Source organism: Prosopis cineraria, unplaced genomic scaffold, assembly GCF_029017545.1.
Source record: "Prosopis cineraria cultivar Desert tree isolate PC_DT_omini unplaced genomic scaffold, ASM2901754v1 PC14, whole genome shotgun sequence".
Lineage (NCBI taxonomy): Eukaryota > Viridiplantae > Streptophyta > Magnoliopsida > Fabales > Fabaceae > Prosopis > Prosopis cineraria.
Window position 1 is genome coordinate 14,902,901 of NW_026555345.1, and position 26,327 is coordinate 14,929,227.

The following is a 26,327-nucleotide window of genomic DNA, read 5'->3' on the forward strand; positions in this document are numbered from 1 at the left end:
TTTGCACGAATTTTGGACAGGTATAATTTTCGCTAGACATATCATTTTGAGCTGATTCTTGTTTCATTGTGTTCCTGGTTATCTTAAAAAACATTTTTTCTGTTGAACACAATTCTAATTCGGCCATTAAGTTGGTTGAATTTTTGCTTGACTGAAACCGGGTTCACTGGAATTTCCAGTGCTGCTGACCCTAATCGAAAAAAAACTGGGAAGAATTAACTGCGAATTTTTGCTTGAAAATTGGACTGTATAACCTTCTTGTTTTGAAAGTTTCAGGTAAAATTTAAGCTCAATTTATTCAGGACCAGAGAGTTGTGCACTGAACAAGCACATAAGGTCCACTGCTGACTTCCAGTGACACTCCAGGCAGACAGGGCTAACTTTGGATGAGCATATCTCTTTCCCTGTTTGGAAATTTTGTTTATAAAAATTCCTGCATTTAATTCAGTGTTTTAGCTTTAAATTTTTAGTTTTGAGTTTTTGCTAATTTTGTCTTTTTCACGTTCGAAAAAGTTTTACAAAAATACTGCCTCAGTGTGTTTCAATTCTGCCAGTTTTCAGAATTTTTGCCTACTTTCGAATTTTTGATTTTTCTTTGGTCCAGTGCTATTTCTGTGGTGTTGAGCTTTATATGTCTTGTAGAACTTGCAAAGAACTTGGTGAAAATTATATTGAATTTAGAGATCAATACTTAGAGTTCTTAGCATCTTCTTCTCTTCCAAACACCATAGTTGATAATTCTGTGATTTTGGACAGTATGGGCTGATAGATTGCATGGTAATGAACATGAAATGCCTGCTAGGAGGAGTATTAGAGAGATGGTAGCACCCACTGACACATTTAGACCTAGTGGCTTGTTTTTTGAATTTACAAGAAAAAATGAATATGAAATCAAACCTTCATTGATTAATGCTTTGCCCAAATTCCATGGCCTTGCAGGTGAGGATCCTAATAGGCATCTTCAAATACTTGAGAGGGTTTGTTCAACCATGAAGCCTCCCACAGCAAACTTGGAGAATTTGATGCTCAAGGTCTTCTATTTTACTCTTGAGGACAAAGCAATCACATGGTTCAATACTCTTGCCACAAGGACCATCAATTCTTGGGTGGAGATGCGAAATTGCTTCCTTGAGAAATATTTTCCAGCAACCAAGTATTCTCAACTAAGGAAGCAAATCATGGGGATTCAACAACAACCCTCAAGAATCTCTTTATGAGTATTGGATGAGGTTTCTTGAGTTGCTTGCAAAATGTCCATACCTAAATGTGGGCAAGGAGTTCCTCATTGATTATTTCCATGTGGGGTTGCAAATTCATGATAGAGAGACCATAGATGCTGCTGCAATGGATCTCTTATTAGATTTTCCACCGGATGATGCATGGACCTTGTTGGAAAAGCTTGCAAATAATAACCAACAATATAGCTCAAGAGATGCAAGGGGTGTGTCACCAAGTGGGCCAATCTTCTATTGCTAATTCCCAATTGGGAGGATATCTACTCTCAATTGGATTTTCTCAAGATGTCTATCTCCAATCCTCCACAAGCTCAGATTGCTTCTATTCCAATGCTCTAGTGGCTCCTATTTGTGGTATATGCAATTCAACAAAGCATATCACCTCTAATTGCATGCATGCTCAAGATGTTGGGGCTGTGTATCAACAACAAAGGCCCTACAATTATCAACATAATCAAGGGGCAAGGAACAATTTTGAGGCTAACTATGGGAGCACATATAACCCAAGTTGGAGGCAGCACCCTAACTTCAGCTACAAGGGTAATCAAGAGGTTGTGCAAGCCAAGAATTCTCAAGTGATCCCTATTCAAGATGGTGGAGGTGATAAACAAATGTATTCCTACCTTGAGAGGATGGGTGATGCTATGTTTTCTATGGGCCAAAAGTTTGATTCTCATGTGTCTAGGGCAGAATCGAAAATGGACATGATGCTTAAGAGGCTAGACAATCTTGAATCAAAGCAACAAAGCACTGATTTGGTGGTACAACAATTTGGGAATTCAAATAGCATTAGCCAAGCTCAAGGAAGTGGAAAGCTCCCAACTCAACCTGTCATCAATCCAAAGAGCCTTAGTGCAATTGAGTTGAGGAGTGGAAGAGTTCTTGAAGCCATTCCAAGTGCCTCAAACCATGGTGGCAGCAAGCCTAATGAGGTTATTTCAAGGAATTCTCAAATTTGTGAAGGAAGTCCACTTTCTCTTGCTGATTTCACGTGATTCCACTTGCTGTGAAGCAAGCTAAATGTGCATCCAAGTGCCTCACATAGCCTCAACAACACGACTCCTATTTCTCTAAGTCCTCAAGTGATGATGATGAGGATGACTCTATTGAAGAGATTGTAGTTGAGGATGCAAAGGGGCAAGATCAGCCCTGAATGCTCAAGAAAAAGAGGTGAAATTGAGCTCAAATCAAGGCCAAGATAGTGCTGGAACAGCCACGGTTCATCCATCTTCTAAGGCAAATGAGAATGATTCAAGCAAGCCTAAGGAGAAAAGAGGTGTTGGGAAGAAGAGAGCCTCAAAAGAATATCAAATTGGGGACCCTATTCCAAGGGATATGCCATTCCCTAAGGCCTTGACTAGATTTGCTAAGAAAGGGCAAGAAGAAGATAGGCATGATGTGTTTGATATGTTGAAGAAGGTGGAAGTGAACATACCACTTCTTGAGATGATAAAAAGCATGCCTAAGTGTGCAAAGTTTTTGAAGGAGTTGTGCACTAATAAAAGGGGATTCAAACCATTGGCTACAGTTCAATGAGTCCTAATATTAGTGCTGTCTTCAAGCCACAACTCCCTCTAAAGTGTAGAGATCCGGGGGCATGTACCATTCCTTGTCAAATAGGGAATGTGTTTGTTCAAGAAGCCTTGATTGACCTAGGGGCAGCTATCAATGTGATGCCCACTCACATTTATTCTTCCCTTAATCTTGGTGGTCTTCAAGATTGTAGTGTCATCTTGCAACTAGCCGACCGGAGCACTAGGAAGCCTAAGGGATTCTTGGAAGACATCTTAGTGAAGGTCAAGGACTTGGTTTTTCCAGCAGATTTTTATGTGTTGGACATGCAAGAAGGAGGTCAAGGCACACTCATCCTTGGGAGACCTTTTATGATGACATCAAGTACTATATTGAACATGAAGGAAGGTAAACTTACCATGGAGTTTTTGGACAGCAAGATTGAATTTAACATATTTGATAGCTTGAAAACTCTTATGTTGATTATAGCCTTCATTTTGTGGATTGCATTGATGATACACTTGATGGAATCATTGATGAATTTCTATGCATCCTAGCTTGGATGATGTTGCATCTTTGCCTAGCTTCACTTGTTCATGCACTCATGACTCTATTTGTGTGAATTGCAATAACATAGTGTTAATTTTGTCTAATTTGAAATCTCAAGATGAATGCATTCACTTGAGCATGAGCATTTGAATGGCAGCACACTTGACATGCATCACTCATCTACTTGCACTCCATTTGAAGCACTTGTGTTGTCTAGTTCCTCACATGACCAAACATATGCTTCCTTGAGTGATTTGCTTGCATTAGATGAGTTTGATTTGAGTATCAATTCTGAAATTCTGTTGATTTAGTGATTGAATCAAGTGATGAGAGTGAAATTGCATCTAATGATGGCCCTAGTTCATCTTCCACATGTCATTTTGCATCACATCATTTGATTTCTTCTAGTGAATTTAATTCTGGAATTTTGACAGCTTTGATCCTTTTGTGCCTAATCATTCTCCAAGGTTGGAGGAGTGTTCTACTTGTGATGTTTCAGGTTTAGGGACACTTGAAAGGCATGAACAAAGTGATTTTGGGGCTGTTAATGATCCAAGGGGCGTGCAAATTGGTGCTGAAAGTCCAGAATCAGATCTGCCGAACCTGGAATTAATTCTGGAGCAAGCCAATCAGATCTGGACGTGAGGCACAAGGTTGGAACCAAGCAAGTCATTTGGACGAAATTTTTCACACAGCAGCTGTGAGAAGCTTGGACATGCCACTTGAAGAGGAAGACATGGATCTAGCAAGGCAAATTCAAGTGCAAAAGATCCCTCCAAGCATCATTGAGCCACCCAATCTGGAGTTGAAGCCACTTCCTTCACATCTTAAGTATTCTTACTTAAGAAATGGTAATCAACTTCCTATTATTGTTTCTTCTTCACTAACCCCTATGGAAGAGTCTTTGTTGTGTGACGTAGTGAGGAAGAACATTGAGGCTATTGGGTGGACACTTGGAGACATTCCTGGAATTAGCCCTCAAACTTGCACACATAGGATCATGTTGGAGGAAAATGCCAAGGCAATAAGGCAGCCACAAAGGAGGTTGAATCCTCTCATACTTGATGTGGTAAAGAAGGAGGTCACCAAACTTGAGTGCAGGTATAATCTACCCTATTAGTGATAGTGAATGGGTGTCTCCGGTGCAAGTTGTGCCCAAGAAGAGTGGAATTACTGTGGTAAAGAATGAACATGATGAATTGATTCCTACTAGGGTACAAAATAGTTGGAGGGTATGCATTGATTATAGGAGGTTGAATGAGGCAACCAAGAAAGACCATTTCCCTCTCCCATTTATTGATCAAATGTTAGAAAGATTAGGGGGGAAATCTCATTATTGCTTTCTTGATGGATATAGTGGTTATTTTCAGATTTGCATTGATTCCAGTTGATCACAAAAACCACTTTCACTTGCCCATTTGGTACCTTTGCATATAAAAGAATGCCTTTTGGATTGTGTAATGCTCCAGGGACCTTCCAAAGATGCATGTTTGGTATTTTTAGTGATTTTATTGAAAATTGCATGGAAGTGTTCATGGATGATTTCACAATTCATGGGGATTCTTATTCTTCTTGCTTGAGAAATCTTGATAAAGTCCTTGCTAGATGTGTGGAGAAGAACTTGGTTTTGAACTTTGAGAAGTGCCATTTTATGGTTGAGCAAGGGATTGTCTTGGGCCACTTGGTTTCAAGCCGTGGCATTGAGGTGGATAGGGCCAAAATTGAAGTGATTTCATCTCTTCCCTATCCAACTAATGTCAAGGACTTGAGATCTTTCCTTGGCCATGTGGGTTTTTATAGAAGATTTATTAAAGATTTTTCAAAGATTGCACATCCCTTGTCTCAATTACTTCAAAAAGATGTCAAATTTGAGTTCTCTCCAAGTTGTAGAGATGCATTTGATGCTTTGAAGGCTAAGCTTGTTTCCCCTCCTATTTTGAGGAGTCCTAATTGGTTGAACCCATTTGAGATTTCATGTGATGCCTCTAATTTTGCTGTTGGGGCTATGTTGGGACAAAGGGAAAACAAGCTACCTTATGTCATTGCATATGCATCTAGGACTTTAGACAAAGCACAATGCAATTACACTACAACTGAAAAAAAATTGTATGCATTAGTGTTTGCTCTTGACAAGTTTAGATCTTACTTGTTGCATTCCAAGGTTGTTTGTTTTACAGATCATGCGGCCTTGAAGTACCTTTTAAAGAAGAAGGACACCAAGCCACGTTTGCTTAGATGGATGCTTCTACTTCAAGAGTTCAATTTGAGATCATTGATAGGAGTGGAGCAACAAATCATGTGGCGGATCACTTGAGTCGATTGCATTATGACTCCATTATGGTGAATTCCTCTTTTGATTTCCCTTGTGATGAGTTTAGGGACGAGTCATTATGTGCTATTTCTTTCCCATGATGTTGTTTGGTATTCTGATTTGGTCAATTTGTTGGTGCATAATGTGTTTCCAAATGGGATTACTAGACATGCTAGGGAGAAGCTTGCTAGGGAAAGTAGATACTATGTTTGGGATTCACCTACTCTTTGGAGATTGTGTAGTGATGGTGTCATTAGGAGATGTGTTCCTGATGTTGAGATTGATGATGTGTTGAGGATGTGTCATACTTATGCATGTGGTGGTCATTTTGGGGTTAGGAGGACCGGACAGAAGGTCTTAGATTGTGGTTTATATTGGCCATCTCTTTTTAAAGATGCACATCAATTTTGCAAAGCATGTCATGCATGTCAACATTTTGGGAGTTTGGGAAAGAGACATGAAATGCCACAGGTGCCCATTATATTTTGTGAGATCTTTGATGTTTGGGGTATGGATTTCATGGGTCCTTTTCCCTCTTCCAATGGTTGTGAATATATATTGCTCTGTGTTGATTTTGTTTCTAGGTGGGTTGAGGCTATCCCCACTAGAACTAATGATGTCAAAGTTGTGGCAAAGTTTCTTTTGTCTCATGTGTTTTACAGGTTTGGCATCCCAAGAGCAATCATCACAGACCAAGGGACACACTTTTGCAACAAGACTATCTCCTCTTTGCTTCAGAAATATGGTGTTCTACACAAGGTGGCAACCCCATATCATCCTCAAACAAATGGGTTGGCTGAGTGTTCGAACAAGGAGATCAAGTCTATCCTCCAAAAGATTGTGAGACCGAATAGGAAGGATTGGAGCTCAAGACTTGAGGAGGCTCTTTGGGCACACCTATTGGGATGTCTCCATTTAGGTTGGTCTATGGTAAGCAATGTCAACCTCCCGGTAGAGATTGAGCACAAAGCCTATTGGGCTGTGAAGGCTTGTGCATTTGGTGAGGAGGGTGTAGCTGCCTCTAGGAAGCTCCAACTTCAAGAATTGGAGGAGTTGAGATTGAAAGCATATGAGAGCTCTAAATTGTACAAGGAAAAAGCAAAATTCATTCATGATAAATGTATTTTGAGGAAGCATTTTCAAGTGGGAGATAAAGTGCTTAAGTTCAAGACAAGGCTCAAGCTCATTGGTGGCAAACTTCAATCCAAATGGGAGGGCCCTTACATTGTGGAGGAAATTTTTGACTATGGCACTCTCACCCTCAAAGATCCTCAAAGTGGCTTAACATTCAAGGCAAATGGCCACTTGTGCAAGAAATTTCATGAGGGAGAATCTTCCACATTGCTTGCTGAAATGAGATTCAAAGATCCTCCATGAGTCTTCAAAGGTTGTATCTCTCCTTATTTCTTTTTGATTGATTTGATTGATTCACAAAGCACACAAGTGGAGCACTACTTGGGATATGCTTGCTGTCACATATGCACACATGTGGTACACCATTCTTTGCTTGTGTTTGTGTTTGTGAATATCATTTTGAGTTCAAGTGTGGGGGGAGATGCAACCTGATTCATTAGGTTTAGAAAAACAAAAAAAAAACAAAAAACGAAATTCCTTTTGCATTGTTATGTTAGTTTTTGTTGTTTCTTTGTTTTCCTTTGTTTCCCTTTGCTGTTTAGTTTAGGGTTTTCGAAAGAAAAAAAATTTTTTTGATTTTTTTTCCACACTTGTACATGCTGTACAAATTTGATTTAATTTTTCCCATTATGTGTTTTGCATGCATTAGGGACAATGCATTGTTTAAGTGTGGGGGAAAGTGTGTTTTTGAAAAAAAAAAAACTTTTGTTTTGCGAGCAATCTTGAGTATTGAAGATGATCTTAGTTTTTGCATTTGAAGTTTGAACTTTTGAGATGTTGCTTTCTTTAGCTTAAATCTGTTTTGAAGCAAGAAACCATTTGGTTTAGTGTAATTGATTAAGAGAGGCAATAATAGACTATATGGAAGGGGCCTTCAACCATTGAGAGATCTATGTTCCTTGGTTTTGTTAATCCTCTAGAACTTGTTTTCTCTCTTACTTGAGGCTACATTTGTGCATTGGTTGTAGGGAAAGTGATTATGGCCATCATTAAAGTGCCCAAGGCCTTTTAGCTAATCCTTGATTACTTGATTATCCCTTGCTTAGCCAAATTGAGCCTTCTATTGTTTTGTCATTTTTAAACACTTGACCTATTTTGGATAGATTGCATGTATTTTCATTTGGTATGTTTCAATGTACATTGACTATTTTTAATTTAACTAGTAGATAACATCTATTGGGATCTATTTCATTCATTCATATTGGCCATGCCATTTTATTTTTATGATTAGGAACATTTCTTGAGCTGTACCCAAATGTTAGAAGCTATGCTTGAAAAAAAAAGAAAAAAAAAACGAAATTAAGAAGAAACAGAAAGAGAAAAAAACAAAACAAAGAAAGAAGAAAAAAAAGATTGTAGAAAAAGAAAATATATTTGAGAAAAAAAAGAGATCCAAAGTGGATCAAAGAAAAGCAAAAGAAAGAGTTTGGATAAGCAAGTTTCCTTGGGTTTGCTATTTGATTTAGTTGTTCCTATTTGTAGATTCTCATTTCATCTCATTCTTGGCCAATTATTCATTCCATCCATGATCCCTATTATGTTATATATTGGGTTTAGTTTTAAGTAGTCTTGTATATTGTGCATACCTGCATTGTGGCCAAGACAAGTTTCTTGAGCCAAACCCTACCCCTTTCACATGCAAGTCTAAGTGTACCATTCATTGAGCACATTACATCCTTTGAAAGTCCATATGATTCTTGAGAACCCTTGCATCTTAGTAGTTGAGAGATAGAGGGATTACAAGCCTATGGTAGGATGACTTGTCAAGGAACTTGAGTGATATTTGTACCCTTATACATCGAGTGCTAGAGTGAAACACTAATCAGGTGAGGTTTCTCTTTGAGATTACATTCTTGCAAATGGTTACTTGTGATGTATTCAGGTTTTCTCTAAAGATTGCAACATTGATTTAGTTCTTATTTGAGTGCATTCACTTTGAGATTTAGATTTACTCTTGAGAGTTTGCATCTTTGTGTGGTTTTCTTTTCTAGGTTTTAGAGAGTTTTGCCCAGAGAGCAAAATTCAAGTGTGGGAGAATTGATCTATATCATATTTTACATGTTATACACTTGGTTTTTGACATCAAATTGTGCATAATAGGGTTTAATTTCTAGTTTTGAGTTGTCATTTCTATATTAACTCTATGAACCCTAATAATGCTATTTGATGATTGTTTTGACACTTTCATACCCTAATTGTGATCTTGGGCCTTAATTCTCTTTTCTTTCCCTTTTTAATTGTCTTTTCAGGATTTATTTAGTTTTGTATCTTTTATTTTCAGACTCTTGAGGAAGCAAATTTGGAATCAAGGAGCAATGACTAAAGTCAACCTCATTGGAGAATTCAAGAGCAAGAGAGAGAGGGCTTATTTGGAATTTTAATTCTAGAATTGAAGAGGCTGTGATATTGGCACCTAATTTCAGAAATTAATTGGAGGAATTAATTAAATAAAATATTAGGAGCATGTGCGTGACTTTGTGCGTGACTCAAATCTGATTTCAAGAAGCATTGCATGACATCATCAAGGGAAAACAAGGAAGCATTTGGTGCGTGATATAATGCTGATTCAAAGAAGGCATTGGGTGACATCATCATGAGGATTAACCAAGAATATAAGATGCGTGACTTCATAACTGAATCCCTGAAGAGTTACGTGGCAGCTGGCTGAAGCTTAATTGAAGTCACATGGTCTACACTTCATTCACAATTTCCATGCTTCCTTGTCCAGATCAGATTGGCGCCATTCTTCCTCTGATTTTCCAGAATTATTTGCTCAATTTTTAATTCATTTTCCAGCTCATAATTAGCCACATTCAGATCTGGAACTTTGGTTTCATCACCATTTAGCTTTGGAATTATCAACCATTCACATTATTCACACATACATAAGCCTAGATTTCAGACTAGAGTCTCATTCTACACATTGATCTTCTCTCTCTAGGTCTGATATCTTCCATCTCCAGCCTCCACAATTCACGCCATTCCTCAAGTATTGGGAGTTCCAGATCTGGTTCTCCTCCATTTCCAGCTCCAAGTTCGTTTTTCCAGCATCAATTCCTCATCCAATTTCGTTTTTCTTCCATCCTTAATCCAGATTGTTCATCAAGTGTTCATTATCAATTCCATCATTCCAGATTTGTTCCTTCATTTCCTTCATCATTTTTTCCTTCAATTTTCGTTCATGTTCTTCCATTGCCCAGACTTGTTTCTTATCTTTCCTCTTTGATTCTTCCACCTTGTGTCATTCTCTTCCCCATTCTTCATCAATTTCGTTCCTCATCTTTCCAATTCCAGCATTAATTTCGTCCATATTCAGTCACATATTTTCCAGATTCAAGATGTCTTCTCAAGCTCAAGGTCTGATTCAAGCAAAGAGGAAGAGCATGAGAGGCTGATCATTTAGAGCTCCAAGAAAGATGACTTGACATTATGAGATTTCCAGATTTGTAATTGTTGTTCATTTTCTTGTATACATGTTCTTGTCTTGATTCTTTGAGGATTTCGAATTTTGAACCTGTTTTGGTTGAAGACTTTGTGATTCTAATTCAGATTTGATGAGAATATGAATGTTGAATTTAGATTTTCATGCTATTTTTAGTTCTGGAATTTATGATTTACCTTGATGTTCTAGGGTTATTTCATAAGTTCTTGCTGATTCTTGTTCAAGTTCTTGTGTAGACTTGAGTTAGATCCATATTGGTTATATGAATTTGACTTAAGCTGTTTTTCTTCCACTAGTTTTGGTCTGAAACTTGTGTAGAACAAGGCTGAATATAGTGTTAATTTCTAAGTTCACTTGACCTAGATTCATTAGTGTCCATTGAGTCTAATGGTGCACCACACTTAGAGGTTTCTAAGTGTCTCATTTTAGGTTAATCAAGAAGGTTTATGATGTTATAATTCTGAAAATCAATGATTAATGTTAGGAAATCTGACTTGGGCTCACCATAATCATCATTCATTTTATTCCAACTAAAACAGAATTTTGCAAACATTTATTGTTGCATTATAGAGTTAGTTTAGTCACTTGAAAATTCAGATTAATTTGTAAGCATTTGAACAATGATTTGTATGCTTTGCTCTCTAGGGAAATGACCTAGAATACTCACTTCTACATTCTAGTAAAATTTGATAACCCAAGGTGACTAAAGGGTTCATCACTGATTCACATTATTAATTTACTTTAATTGGCTTAAATTCTTTAATGATTATAGGATTCAATGATTCACAACACTTTGAAAGTTTTAGAGTGTTCTTCATTAAGCTAATTGTTTTTATATGTGTGGTTGCAAATCTGGAATTCAAGGACACAAGGGATTCTAACTTAAGCTTATCATCTCATTCATTTATCTCATCACTTTAAAATCAGAAATTACAAACATCTAATTTTTTTCATTTTAGACTTAGCTGAATCATATCTTCATTCTTTTAATTTATTGGCATTTGAATTAGAAATTTTTATGCATTGCTCTCTTGGGAGATGACCTGGAATGTTCCCAATTGATGGTCTGAAAGTGACTAAGGGTTTCATCAATTGGTGCCGTTGCCAAGGAGAACTAGCCATACAAATTGTTGTTTCAATTGCTATTTTAATTTTTGTTCATTTCTGTTAAGTTTGGAATTTGTGACTGTGGTGGCTAGCATGTGTAATTGAGCATTTGATCTCTTTGTTGATCTTGTTTGCTATTGGATTTAGCCATTAAGTCATTGTTTCTAGATGTGGGTTCTAAATCTGCCAAGTAAGCTCATTGGTTTGCGAGACAGTGAAAGTTACTCTGCCAGCATTTTTGCACGAATTTTGGACAAGTATAATTTTTGCTACACATATCATTTTGAGCTAATTCTTTATTAATTTTATTCTTGGTTATCTTGGAAACATTTTTTCTATTGAACATAGTTGCTAATTCGGCCATTAAGTTGGTTGAATTCTTGCATGACTGAGACAAGGTTCATTAGAATTTTCAGTGCTGTAGACTCTAAAGTGAAAAAATACTAGGAAGAATTGACTGTGAATTTTTGCTTGAAATTTAGGCTGTATAACTGTCTGTGTGTTGACAGTTTCAGGTAAATATTTCAGCTCAATTTGATTTGGGACCAGAGAGTTGTACACTGAACAAGCACACAAGGTCCTCTGCTGACTCCCAGTGATATTCCAATTAGATGGGGCTAAATTTGGATGAGCATATCTCTTTCCCTATTTAGAAATTTTGTTTATAAAAATTCCTACATTTAATTCAGTGGTTTAGCTTCATTTTCTTAGTTTTTAGATTTTTCTAATTTTGTAATTTTCAGCTTCGAAAAATTTCCACAGAAATATTGTTTCAGTGTGTTTCATTTTTTTTGCCAGTTTTTCAGAATTTTGCATATTTTCGCATTTTTTATTTTTCTTCAATCTAGTGCTATTTCTGTGGTGTTTTGAGCTTTATATATGTCTTGTGGGACTTGCAAAGAAGTAAGACAATCTGTGATCTTCAATATTGTAGTGTTATTTTGCAACTAGCCGATCGGAGCACTAGGAAGCCTAAGGGATTCTTAGAAGACATCTTAGTGTCCACTTGACATTGTGGGAATTGTTGGAAGTTTTGAGCAAGCTTGTGGCAAGTGTTGACAACCTAGGACAAGCTCGTGGCAAGTGTTGGTATAGCACGAACGAACATTGACAACTTATGGCAAGATGGTAGTAAGTGTTGACAATTCCCATGGAAGTGTTGGCAGCCTCGAGCAAACTTGTGGCAAGTGTTGGCAAGGCCCATTCAAGCAATGGCAACCTTGAGCAAGCTTTTAGAAAGTATTGCCAAGGCCGATGGAAGCATTCACCACCTCGAGTAAGCTTATGGCAAGTGTTGGCAAGGCTTATGGAAGCATTGGCAATCTTGAGCAAGCTTATGTCAAGAGCCAGCAACCTAGGGCAAGCTTGTGGCAAGTATTCGCATAGCATGAACCAGTATTGATAACCCATGGCAAGCTTGTGAGAAGTGTTTGAAAGGCTCATGGAAGCATTGGTAGCCTCGAGCAAGCTTGTGAAAAGTATTGGCATACCACCAACGAGAATTGGCAACCCATGGTAGGCTTGTAGCAAATGTTGGTACAAAAAAAATTCCAGAATTATCATCCAAATCAAACAATTCATCCAAAGAAATTAAATCACACAAAGAAGCAATAGTATGATAATGAATGGACGTAGAATTGTCATGTGCTTTAATGTAGTCAATATCAGATGAATTGTGCATATCAATTGAGTTTTCATGCTCATGTGAATGTAAACTATCATGCTCTTTCAAATTAGACAGAATTGAAACCATGTTATTGCAATTCACATAAGTAAACTTATGGGTGCAAGAACATGTAGAATCAAGCATGGAATCATTAATCTCACAAATAGGAAGCACGGAGGCCTCATCAACAAGTACATCCTCAATAATCTCAATGAAATGAAGGCTATAAGTCATAAAACAGTTTTTCATGCTATCAAAAATGTTAAATTCAATTTTCTTATCTAAAAACTCCATGGTGAGTTTACCTTCTGTCATATTCAACATAGTACTTGAAGTCATCATGAATGGTCCCCCTAGAATAAGTGTGCTTGCCCTCCCTCTTGCATATCTAACACATAAAAAATCACCGAAAACACTACATCTTTCACTTTTACTAATATGTCCTCATGAATGCCCTTAGATCTCCTTGTGCTTCGATCAGCAAGTTGAAGTATGACTCCACACTCTTTGAGGCCTCCCACATTGAGAGAAGAGTAGATGTGAGTAGGCATGACATTAATGGCTAACCCAAGATCAATGAGAGCTTCTTGCACAACCATACTCCCAATTTGACAAGAAATGGTGTAAGCTCCTGGATCTCTACACTTGATAGGAAGTTGTGGCTTGAAAATGGCACTTACACCATGACTCATTTGCACAGTGGCTAAGGGCTTGAATCCCTTCTTATTTGTGCACAACTCCTTTAAAAATTTGGCACATTTGGGCATGCTTTTGATCATGTCAAGCAATGGTATGTTCACTTCAACTTTCTTCAACATGTCAAATATGTCTTACCTATCATCTTCTTGGCTTTCCTTCTTGACAAATCTTGTCAATGGCTTAGGAAATGGCATGTCCCTAGGGATAGGATCCCCAAGTTGATACTCTTTTGGAGGCTCTCTTCTTTCCAACTCTTCTTTCTCCTTACGCTTACTTGAATCAAGATCATTAGCCTTGGAAGGATGGGAAACTGTGGCTGTTCCATTAATGTTTTTATCTTGTTTTGAGCTCATTTCTTCTTCTTTTGCTTGAGCATTCAGATCTATTCTTGCTTTATTTTCATCATCATCATCAATCGCTTGCGAATTATTAGAGACAAGAGGCTTACTATCACAAGGCAAAAGGAGAGGCATGCTTTCATCAATAGCTTGAGGATTTCTTTAAGAATCAACAAGAGGCATGCCGTTACAGAAGTTAGAAGCACTTGGACTAGCATTTAGAACTTTTTCACTCCTCAATTCAATAGCACAAATATTCTTTAGATTGATAACCGGTTGAGTTGCGAGCTTTCCACTTCCTTGAGATTGACTAATGCTATTTGAATTTCCAAATTGTTGCACCACAAAATCAGTGCTTTGTTGTTTTGATTCAAGATTCTCCAACCTCTTGATCAACATATCCAACTTAGAATCACCATTGAAAATATAAGAATTCATCTTTTGGCTAAAGTTGCTCATGGTGTTCTCAAACTCCTCAAGGTAAGAGTGCATTTGGTTATCACCCCCGCCATCTTGAATAGAAAAGCATTGGATATCCTCTAAGCTGCCTCCATAACTAAAAATAAGGTATTGCATCCAACTTGGATTGTACTTGCCCCCATAATTATCCTCAAATAAATTTCTATCCCATTGATTGTTTTGGAAGCTATAGGGCCTTTGTTGTTGATAAGCAGCCCTAACATTGTGATTTCCATAGGAATGCATGCAAGTAGAAGTGGTATGCATAGTAGAGTTACAAATCCCCCAACTAGGAGCCTCAAAAGCCTTGAACATGAAGGAGCCTTGAGGATGAGATGGGCTAGCAATGGACCTTTGCAGAAAATTAAGTTGAGCATAAATGTCCTCAAGTTGAGCATTAGGCCTGTCAAAATTATTAGCATGAAAGTACCCAACCATGTTATCCAAAAATCAATAAATTTTCAACCAAAATGTTTAAAGAAGAAGAATATTCCCTTGCAAGTTCTACAAGACTTATACAGCTGAGAACACCCAAGAAATGATACTGGAATTAAGAAAAACTAAGACAATGAAATTAAGCAAAAATCTGAAAAACTGGTAGAAATGAAACACACCAAAGCAGTATTTTGTAAATTTCTTTCAAAAGTGAAAAAGACAAAATTAGCAAAAACTAAAAACTTACAAATTAAAGCTAAAACACTGAATTAAATGAAGGAATTTTTCTAAGAAAAATTTCCAACCAAGGAAAGACATGCTTATCCAAAGTTAGCCCTATCTGCCTAGAGTGTCATTGGGAGTTAGCAGTGGACCTTTGGTACTTGTTTAGTACACAACTATATGGTCTTGAATCAAATTGAGCTAAACTTTTTACCTAAAACTATTAACACATAAAAGGTTATGCAACAATTTTAAGCAAAAATTCATATTCAATTCTTCCCAGTATTTTTCAAATTAGGGTCTACAGCACTGGAAATTCCAGTGCACCTTGTTTCAGTCAAGCAAAAATTCAACCAACTTAATGGCTGAATTTGCATTTGTGCTCAACAGAAAAACTGTTTCTAAGATAACTAGGAACATAATGAAAGAAGAATCAGCTCAAAATGATATGTCTATCAAAAATTATACTTGTCCAAATTTCATGCAAAATTTTCGGGCAGAGTAAATTCTCATAGCTTGTTGGCACTTGAGCTCACCTTGAGCTAATAGACCAAACAAGTGATCAAATGCTCAAAAAAACATAATTTAGCCACAACACAAGTTCTAAAATTAAGCCAAAATGTAAAGCAAATTAAAACAGCAATTGAAACCACAATTTGTATGGCTAGTTGCTCCCCGACAATGGCACCAATTGATGAAACCCTAAGTTGCTTCAGGCCATCAATGAAAACTAGAATATAGTTGGGAGCATTCTAGGTCATCTCCCAAGAGAGCAATGCATACAAATTTTTGGTTCAAATGCTACAAATTAAAAGGATTCAAGTAATCAAAACAGAATCTAAGTGCAAAAATTAATGTTTGTGAATTTTCTGTTTAAAATGTGATTAAGTGAATGAATGAGATAATGAGCTCAAATTAGAATTCCTTGTGATAATCCTTGAATTGCATATTTAACATCTACACATGTAAAAATAATTAGCTTAATGAAGAACACTCTAAAACTTCCAAAGTATTGTGAATCATTGAATCCAATGATCACTAAAAAATTTAAGCCGAGTGAAGTAAAATTAATAATGTGATTCAGCCTTGTTCATAGCCACTAAATTCAGACCAAATTAAGTGGTAGAAAAACCTCTCTAACCAAATTCTCATAAACCTATATGGATCTAGCTTGAGATATAAAGAAAATCTGAACAAGAACACCAAGAACATTTAAATGAATTCATAAATTTTAGAACTGAAACACAATCATAAATCTCAATTCAACATCCACAACTTCAATCTAATAAGGAAAACGAAATCAAAAATCACTAACATAACAGCTATTGAAATTTGAATCTATAAAAAGAGTAGAAGAAATTGTAGAATTAAAAATACAAGTGAAAGAAACAAATCTAAAAATCTCAAATCACAAGTTCATCTTCCTTAAAGCTCAATGAAGAATTAGCCACTCCTCTCCATCGATTGATTGAGTTCTTGAGCTTGAGAGGCTTCCATGGATGAATGAAGATGAAGAATAGAATCTGGAAATAATAACGCTGGAACGTGATTCTTGATGCTGGACAGATGAAGAATATGGATGAAAATCTGAATGGAGAATCTGGACAGAATGGACGTGAATTGGAAGGTTATGTGATGCTGGATGTGTGATTCAATGCTGGAGATGAAAGATTAAATGTGAAAAAATGAAGGAATGATGAGGAACGTGAGGTGTGGATGAAGAAGATGAGAGAAATGGATCTGGAAAAATAGAGGGGAAAAAATGGACCAAAATTAAGAGAAAATGTGGCTGAAGAGAGAGAGTGGAATGTGAAGAATAAAGCTGAAATGAAAAATGAAGGATTAAGTATGTGTGGAAAATGTGAAGGTGATCAAAATAATGTGGAAGGTGATAATACCAAAGCAAATCCAGATCTGAAATGGCTAACTTCTAGTTGGAAAATGAGATTAATTTGACTGAATAATAAGCTAAAAGTGGCACCTAAACATCTGAAGAGGGGAGCTGGAATTAGTAGCATGGAACATGTGACTAAGCATGGACAATGTGACTTCATTTGAGTCTCGCTTCAGCTGCCATGTAAATTTTTCATGGATTCAAATATGATTCATGCATATCATGCTCTTGGTTTGCCTCATCATTATGTCATCTTAATGTTTCATTTGGATTAGCTTCCAATTCACGCACAAAATTGCTCTTCATTTCTCATGATGAGTCATGATGATGTCATGCAATGAATTCTTGGATCAAGTTTCAATTGACGCACAGAAATGCTCCTTGCCTTCCTTGCCAATTATTTAGTTAATTCCCTCAATTAATTTCTTCAATTAGGCTTGCTAACTCAGCCAATGTAAATCTGAAATTGTAATGCCACTTAAGCTCCCTTCTTGCTCTTGACTTCTCCAATAATGTTGACTTAAGCAAGCTTTTGGCAAGTGTTGGCAAGGCCCATGAAAAATTTTGCCGCCTCGAGCAAGCTTGTCACAAGTGTTGACAAGGCCCAAGAAAGCGTTGGCATCCTCGAGCAAGCTTGTGACAAGTGTTGGTAAGGCTCATGAAAGTATGGGTAGCCTCAAACAAGCTTATGGCAAGAGTTGGCAACCTAGGATGAGCTTGTGCTAAGTGATGGCATAGCATCAACGACCATTGGCAACCCATGGTAAGCTTGTGGCAAGTATTGGCAAGGCCTACAGAAGGGATTGCCGCCTCAAGCAAGGTTGTGGCAAGCATTGGCAAGGCCCATGGAAGTACTGGCAGCATAAAGCAAGCTTGTGGCAAGAGTTAGCCACTTCGGACAAGTACGTGCCAAGTGATGGAATAGCACCAATGAGCATTGGCAAGCTATGCAAGCTTATGGCAAGGGTTTACAAGGCCTACAGAAGCATTCGCCATCTCAAAAAAGCTTGTGGCAAGTCTTAATAAGGCCCATTGAAGCGTTGATAGCCTTGAACATGCTTGAGGCAAGAGTTAGCAACCTAAGACGAGCTCGTGCCAAGTGATGAAATAGCATCAATAAGCTTGGGCAACCCATGGCAAGCTTATGCAAGGGTTGGCAAGGCCCACAGAAAAGTTCGCCGCCTCGAGCAAGCTTAAGGCAAGTGTTGACAACCTAGGATGAGCTCGTGCCAAGTAGTGACATAGCACCAACAAGCATCGACAAGCTTGTGGCAAGTGTTAGCAAGTCTCATGGAGGCATTCACTACCTTGAGCAAGCTAGGGGCAAGTGTTGGCAAGGCCCATGGAAGCATTAGTAGCCTCTAGTAAGCTTGTGACAAGTGTTGCAAACCTAGGATGAGCTTGTGCCAAGTGATGGCATAGCACTACCGAGCTTTAGAAACCCATGGCAAGCTTATGGCAAGTGTTGGCAAGGCCTGCAGAAGTGTTCATCACATCAAGCAAGCTTATGGCAAGTGTTGGCAAGGACCACGGAAGCGTTGGTAGCCTCGATGAAGCTTATAGCAACTGTTGGCAACTTTAGATGAGCTCATGCCAAGTGATGGCATAGCACCAACGGGTATTGAAAACCCGTGGCAAGCTTGTGGCAAGTATTGGCAAGGCCTACAGAGGCATTCGCAGCCTCAAGCAAGCTTGTGGCAAGTGTTGGCAAGGCCCATGAAAGTACTGGCAGCCCTAAGCAAGCTTGTGGCAAGAGTTGGCAACCTAAGACGAGCTCATATAAAGTGATGGCATAACCAACAAGCATTGACAACCCACAGCAATCATGTGGCAAGTGTTGGCAAGGCTCACGGAAGCATTGGTCGTCTCGAGTAAGCTTGTGGCAAGTATTGGCAAGGCCCTTGGAAGCATTGGTAGCCTCGAGCAAGGTTGAGGCAAGAGTTGGCAACCTAGGATGAGCTTGTGCCAAGTGATGGAATAGTACTAACAAGGATGGATAAGCTGCAGCAAGCTTGTGAAAAGTGTTGGCAAGGCTTATGGAAGCATTTGCTACATCAAGCAAGTGGTGGCAAGTGTTGGCAAGGCCGATGGACGCATTAGCAGCCTCGAGCAAGCCGGTGGCAAGTGTTGGCAAGGCCAGTGGAGGGGTTAGCGGCCTCGATCAAGCTCGTGGTAGGTGTTGGCAAGGTTGCTGGACCCGTTGGTAGCCTCGAGCAAGCTAGTAGCAAGTGTTGGCAAGACTGATGGAAGCGTTGGTAGCCTCGAGCAATTTTCTGGCAAGTGTTGCTAAGGCAGATGGAGGCATTGGGAGCCTCCAGCAAGTTGTGGCAACTATTGGCAAGGCTAATAGACGTATTGGCAGCCTTTAGCAAGCAGGTGGCAAGTATTGCCAAGGCTGATGGACGTGTTGGCAGCCTCGAGCAAGCTGGTGGCAAGTGTTCGCAAGGCCAATAGAAGCATTGGCAACCTTGAGCAATTTTTTAGTGAGTGCTGCTGAGGCAGATGAAGGCGTTGGGAGCCTCCAACAAGTTATGGTAACTATTAGCAAAGCCAATGGATGCATTGGTAGCCTCAAACAAGCTGGTAGCAAGTGTTGGTAAGGCCGATAGAAGCATTAACAGCCTCGAGCAACCTAGTGGCAAGTGTTAGTAAAGCTGATGGATGCGTTGGCAGCCTCGATCAAGCTTGTGGCAAGTGTTGGTAAGGCCAATGAAGGCGTTGGCAGCCTCAAGCAAGCTTATGGCAAGTGGTGCCAAGGCTAATGGAAGGGTTTGCAGACTGGACCATGATTGTGGCAAGTGTTAGCAAGGCTGATGGACGCATTGGCAGCTTCGAGCAAGCTCGTGGCAGGTGTTGGCAAGGCCGATGGACCCGTTGGCAGCCTCGAGCAAGCTGGTAGAAAGTGTTGGCAAGGCCGATGGATGCGTTGGCAGCCTTGACCAAGCTTGTGGCAAGTATTGGCAAGGCCAATGGACGCGTTTTCAGCCTCAAGCAAGCTTGTGGTAGATGTTGGCATGGCTGATGGATGCATTGGTAACCTCGAGCAAGCTCGTGGCAAGGTCGATGGACGTGTTGGCAGCCTCGAGCAAGCTCATGGAAAGTCATGGCAAGGCCGATGGAGGTGTTGGCTGCCTCTAGCAAGCTCTTGGCAAGTGTTGGCAAGGCTGATAGAGGCGTTGGTAGCGTCAAGCAAGCTCGTGGCAAGTGTTGGCAAGGCTGATGGAGGCATTGGCAGCGTCGAGCAAGCTCGTGGCAAGTGTTGGCAAGGCTGATGGAGGCATTGGCAGCATCGAGCAAGTTCGTGGCAAGTGTTGGCAAGGCTGATGGAGGCCTTGGCAACCTTGAGCAAGCTCGTGGAAAGTATCGACAAGGCCATTGAAGGCATTAGCAACCTCGAACAAGCTCGTGGAAAGTGTCAGCAAGGCCGTTAGAGGCATTGGCAGCCTTAAGCAAGCTAGTGGCAACTATTGGCAAGGCCGATAGATGCGTTGGCAACCTCGAGCAAGGTCATTACAAGTGTTGGCAAGGCCGAGGGACGCGTTGGCAACCTCAAGCAAGTAGGTGGCACGAGGTGGCATGGCCCATGGACGTGTTGGCAGCCTCGACCAAGCTTGTGGCAAGGGTTGGCAGGGCTGATAGACGCGTCGACAGCGTCGACCAAGCTCGTGGCAATTGTTGGCAAGGTCATTGGAGGTGTTGGCAGGGTCGACAAAGCTCGTGGTAAGTGTTGGCAAGGCCGATGGACACATTGGCAGCCTTGACCAAGCTTGTGGCAGGTGTTGGCAAGGCTGATGGAGGTATTGGCAGTGTCGAGAAAGCTTGTGGCAAGCGGTGGCATGGCCAATAAAGGCATTGGCAGCATTGAGCAAGCTCGTGGCACGTGTTGGCAAGGCTGATGGATGTGTTGGCAGCCTCGAGCAAGCTCGTGAAAAGTCATGGCAAGGTCGATGGAGGCGTTGGCTGCCTCTAGCAAGCTTTTGGCAAGTGTTGGCAAGGATGATGGAGGCGTTGGTAGCATCGAGCAAGCTCGTGGCAAGTGTTGGCAAGGTTGATGGAGGCATTGGCAGCCTCGAGCAAGCTCGTGGAAAGCATTAGCAAAGACGATGGATGGGTTAGCAGCCTCCACCAAGTAGGTAGCACGGGTTGGCATGGCCAATAGACACATTGGCAGTGTCGACTAAGCTCGTGGCAGGTATTGGCAAGGCTGATGGACACGTTGGCAACCTCAAGCAACCTTGTGGCAAGTGTTGGAAAGGCCGATGGATACGTTGGCAGCTTCGACCAAGCTCGTAGAAAGTATTGGCAAGGTCGATAGACACGTTGGTAGTCTCAAGCAATCTTTTGGGAAGTGTTGGTAAGGCTGGTGGAAGGGTTAGCAACCTCGAGCAAGCTCGTGGTTAGTGTTGACAAGGCCGATGGAGGCGGTGGCAGCCTTGAGCAAGCTTGTGGCAGGTGTTGGCAAGGCCGATGGACGCGTAGGCAAGCTCGAGCAAGCTAGTGGCAAGGGTTGGCAAGGCTGATGGACGCGTAGGCAGGCTCGAGCAAGCTGGTGGCAAGGGTTGGCAGGGTCGACAAAGCTCGTGGTAAGTATTGTCAAGGCTGATAGACACGTTGGCAGCCTCGACCAAGCTTGTGGTAGGTGTTGGCAAGGTCGATGGAGGCGTTGGTAGCATCGAGAAAGCTCATGGCAAGTGGTAGCATGGCCGATGGACTGTTGGCAGCGTCGAGCAAGCTCGTGGGAAGTGTTGACAAGGCCAATGGACGTGTTGGCAACCTCGAGCAAGCTCATGGAAAGTCTTGGCAAGGCCAATGTAGGCATTGGCAGCCTCGAGCAAGCTCGTGACAAGTGTTGGCAAGGCGGATGTAGGCGTTGGCAGCCTCGAGCAAGCTTGTGGCAAGTGTTGGCAAGGCAGATGGAGGTGTTGGCAGCATCGAGCAAGCTCGTGGCAAGTGTTGGCAAGGCAGATGGAGGTGTTGGCAGTATCGAGCAAGCTCGTGGCAAGTGTTGGCAAGGCGGATGGAGGTGTTGGCAGCATCGAGCAAGCTCGTGGCAAGTGTTGGCAAGGTGGATGGAGGTGTTGGCAGCATCGAGCAAGCTCGTGGCAAGTATTGGCAAGGCCGATAGAGGCATTGGCAGCCTCCAGCAAGCTCGTGAAAAGTATTGGCAAGGACGATGGATGGGTTAGCAGCCTCGACTAAGCAAGTAGCTCAGGTTGGCATGGCCAATGGACGCGTTGGCAGCATCGACCAAGCTCGTGGCAGTTATTGGCAAGGCCGATGGACGCGTAGGCAGGCTTGAGCAAGCTTGTGGCACGTCTTGGCAAGTTCGATGGACACGTTGGCAGCCTCGAGCAAGCTCGTGGCAAGTGTTGGAAAGGCCGATGGATGTGTTGGCAGCTTCGAGCAAGCTTGTCGCAAGTGTTAGTAAGGTCGATGGACGCGCTGGCAGTCTCATGCAATCTTTTGGGAAGTGTTACCAAGGCTGATACATAGGTTGGCAACCTCGAACAAGCTCGTGGCTAGTGTTGGCAAGGCCGATAGAGGCGGTGGTAGCCTTGAGCAAGCTCGTCGTAGGTGTTGGCAAGGCCGATGGATGCTTGGCCAGGCTCGAGCAAGCTGGTGGCAAGGGTTGTCAAGGCCGATGGACGTGTTGGCAACCTCGACCAAGCTCGTGGCACATCTTGGCAAGGGCGATGGATATGTTTTCAGCTTTGAGAATGTTGGTTACAAGTGTTGGTAAGGCTAATGGAAATGTGGGCAGGCTTGAGCAATCTGGTGGGAAGTGTTAGGAAGGCTGATGGAGAAGTTGCCAGCATCGAGCAAGCTCATAGCAAGTGTTGGCAAGGCCGATGGAGGCATTGGCAGCATCGAGCAAGCTCATGGCAAGTGTTGGCAAGGCCGATGGAGGCATTGGCAGCGTCAAGCAAGCTCATGGCAAGTGTTGGCAAGGCCGATGGAGGCATTGGCAGCGTCGAGCAAGCTCATGGCAAGTGTTGGCAAGGCCAATAAAGGCGTTGGCAGTGCCGAGTAACCTGGTAGCAAGTGTTGGAAGGCTGATGGATGGGTTGGCAGCCTCAAGCAAGCTCATAACAAGTTTTTACAAGTCTAGTGGGCACATTGGCAGCCTCGAGCAAGCTCGTGGCAAGTGTTGGCAAAGTCGATGGAGGCATTGGCAGCCTCGAGTATGCTAGTGGCACATGTTAGCAAGGCCAATAGGCACATTGGTGGCCTCGAGCTAGCTCATGACAGGTGTTGGCAAGGCCCATGGAGGCATTAGCAGCCTCGAGCAAGGTCGTGGCAGGTGTTGGCAAGGCCGATAGACGCGTTGGTAGCTTCGAACAAGCTCATGGAAAGTGTTGCCAAGGCTGATGGAGGCATTGGCAGCCTCGAGCAAGGTCGTGCCATGTGTTGGCAGTGCCGATGGACGTGTTGGCAGCCTTGAGCAAGGTTATTGCAGGTGTTGGGAAGGCCAATAGACGTGTTGGCAGTGTTGAGCAAGCTTGTGGTAGGTGTTGGTAAGGCCAATAGAAGCGTTAGTAGCGTCGAGAAAGCTCGTGGCAAGTGATGGCATTGTTGATACACGTGTTGGCAAACTTGAGCAAGCTTGTGGCAAGTGTTGGCAAGGCCGATGGATGCATTGGCAGCCTTGAGCAAGCTTGTGGTAGGTATTGGCATGGCCGATGGACACATTGGCAACATCAAGTAAGCTAGCGAAAAGTGTTGGCAAGGCCGATGGAGGGGTTGGTGGCCTTGAGCAAGCTCGTGGTAGGTGTTGGCAAGGCCCATGGACGCGGTTGCAGCCTGAAGCAAGTTTGTGGAACGTCTTGGCAAGGCCAATGGAGGCATTGGCAGCCTTGAGCAAGCTCGTGGCAAGTGTTGGCAAGGCCGATGGAGGGGTTGGCAGCCTCCATCAAGCTCGTGGCAAGTGTTGGCAAGGCCGATGGAGGGGCTGGCATCCTCCATCAAACTTGTGGCAAGTGTTAGTAAGGCCGATGGAGGGGCGGGCAGCCTCCATCAAGCTCATGGCAACTGTTGGCAAGGTTGATGGAGGGGCTGGCAGCCTCCATCAAGCTCCTAGTAAGTATTGGCAAGGCCGATGGAGGGGCTGGCAGCCTCCATCAAGCTCCTAGTAAGTATTGGCAAGGCCGATGGAGGGGCTGGCAGCCTCCATCAAGCTCGTGGCAAGTGTTGGCATGGTCGATGGAGGGGTTGGTTGCCTCAATCAAGGTCGTGGTAGATGTTGGCGGGGCTGATGGACATGATAGCAGCCTCAAGCAATCTGGTGGGAGGTGTTGGCAAGGCCGATGGATGCATTGGCGGCTTCGAGCAAGCTCGTGGAAAGTATTGGCAAGGCCGATGGAGGTATTGGTAGTGTCGAGCAGGCTCGTGGCAATTGTTGGCAAGGCCAATAGATGGGTTGGCAACCTCGAGCAGGCTCATGGCAAGTGTTGGCAAGGTCGATGGAGGCAATTGTAGCCTCGAGCAATCTGGTAGGAGGTGTTGGCAAGGCCGATGGACACGCTGGCTACCTCGAAAAAGCTTATGGCAATTGTTGTCAAGGCGGATGGAAGCGTTGGCACTCGCTTGAAAGTTTTTACCAAGTGTTGGCAAGGCCGATGGAACTGTTGGCAACCTCTTGCAAGCTAATGGCAACTGTTGGCAAGGCCGATTGCAGTGTTGGCAGCCTCTCGCAAGCTTGTGGCAAGTTTTGGAAAGGCCCATGGAAGCAATGGCAGCCTCTTGCAAGCTTGTGGCAAGTGTTGGCAAGGTCGATGGAACCGTTGGTAGCCTCACGCAAGCTTGCTGTAAATGTTCGCATGTCCGATGGCAGCCTTGGTAGCCGCCCGTAAGCTTATGGCAAGTGTAGGCAAGGCCAATGGAAGCATTGATAGCCTCTCCTAAACTTGTGGCAAGTGTTGGAAGGCTGGTTGCAGTGTTGGCAGCCTCTAGCAAGCTTGTCACAAATGTTTGAAAGGCCGATGGAAGCATTGGCAGCCTCTCGCAAGCTTTTGGCAAATGTTACCAAGGCTGATGGAACTGTTGCCAACATCTTGCAAGCTTGTAGCAAATGTTGTCAAGGCGATGGAAGCTTTAGCAACCTCAACCAAGTTTGTGGGAAGTGTTAGCAAGGCTGATGGAATCGTTGGCATCCTCAAACAAGCTTATGATAAGTGTTAGTAAGGCCGATGGAAGTATTTGCACCCTCTCGCAAGCTTGTGGCGAGTGTTGGCAAGGCTGATGGAAGCGTTGCCAGCCTCTCGCAAGCTTTTGGCACGTGTTGGCAAGGCCGCTGGAAGCATTTATAGCCTCTCGCATGCTTATGGCAACTTTTATCAAGGTCGATGGAAGCGATGGTAGCCTCTCATAAGCTTTTGGCAAGTGTTGGCAAGGCCAATGGAATTGTTGGCAGCCTCTCGTAAGTTTGTGGCCTGTGTTGGCAAGGCTGATGGCAGCGTTGGCAGCCTCTTGCAAGCTTGTGGCAAGTATTGGCAAGGCCAATGGCAGCGTTAGTAACCTCTCGCATGCTCGTGGCAAGTGTTGGCATGGTCAACGAAAGCTTGGTCGGCCTCTCGCAAGCTTGTGGCAAGTGTTGGCAAGGCTGATGACAGCGTTGGCAGCCTCTCCCAAGCTTATGGCAAGTGTTGGAAAGGCCAAGGGCAGCGTTAGCAGCCTATCACAAGATTGTGGTAAGTGTTGGCAAGGTTGATGGGAGTATTGGCTGCATCTCGCAAGCTTGTGGTGAGTGTTTGCAAGGCCAATGGCAGCATTGGCAACCTCTCACAAGCTTATGGCAAGTATTGGCAAGGCTGATGGTAGCGTTGGTAGCCTCTCGAAAGCTTGTGGCAAGTGTTGGCAAGGCTGATAGCAGCCTTGGAAACCTTCCGCAAGCTTGTGGCAATTTTTGACAAGACTGATGGAAGAGTTGACAGCCTATCACAGGATTGTGGCAAGTGTTAGCAAGGCCGATAGGAGCATTGGTAGTATCTCGCAAGCATATGGCGAGTGTTTGCAAGGCCGATGGAAGCGTTGGCAGCCTCTCGCAAGCTTGTGGCAAGTGTTTGCATGGCTGATAGAGCTGTTGACAACCTCTTGCAAGCTCGTGGCAAGTATTGGCAAGGCCGATAGCAGCGTTGGCAGCCTCTTGCAAGCTTGTTGTAAGTGTTGGGAAGGCCAACGGAAGAGTTGGTAGCCTCTCGCAAGCTTGTGGCAAGTGTTGGCAAGGCCGATGGCAGCCTTGGAAACCTCCCGCAAGCTTGTGGCAACTTTTTGCAAGATCGATGGAAGCATTGGCAGCTTATCACAAGATTGTGGCAAGTGTTGACA

General features: G+C 42.4%; 2 protein-coding genes across 2 annotated transcripts in view; both read left to right on the top strand.

Annotated features, from left to right (window-relative positions):
• Nucleotides 1-2,767: 2,767 nt before the first annotated feature.
• The window catches only part of LOC129292337 (uncharacterized), a 58,509-nt gene continuing 34,949 nt past the window's right edge, over nucleotides 2,768-26,327 (top strand). Inside the window, exon 1 of the mRNA XM_054929907.1 lies at nucleotides 2,768-3,155. Coding sequence (XP_054785882.1) covers nucleotides 2,768-3,155 — 388 coding nt within the window. The remainder of the gene's footprint in view (nucleotides 3,156-26,327) is intronic.
• LOC129292776 (uncharacterized) lies at nucleotides 6,084-10,327 on the top strand. The gene is made up of 2 exons (XM_054930421.1): nucleotides 6,084-6,994; nucleotides 9,023-10,327. Exon 1 carries the CDS (start codon nucleotides 6,118-6,120, stop codon nucleotides 6,982-6,984), a length of 867 nt encoding a protein of 288 aa, XP_054786396.1. The 5' UTR covers nucleotides 6,084-6,117; the 3' UTR covers nucleotides 6,985-6,994; nucleotides 9,023-10,327.

Coding starts and splice junctions, on each gene's coding strand:
- LOC129292776 (XM_054930421.1), top strand. CDS start 6,118: ATGGATTTCATGGGTCCTTTTCCCTCTTCCAATGGTTGTGAATATATA.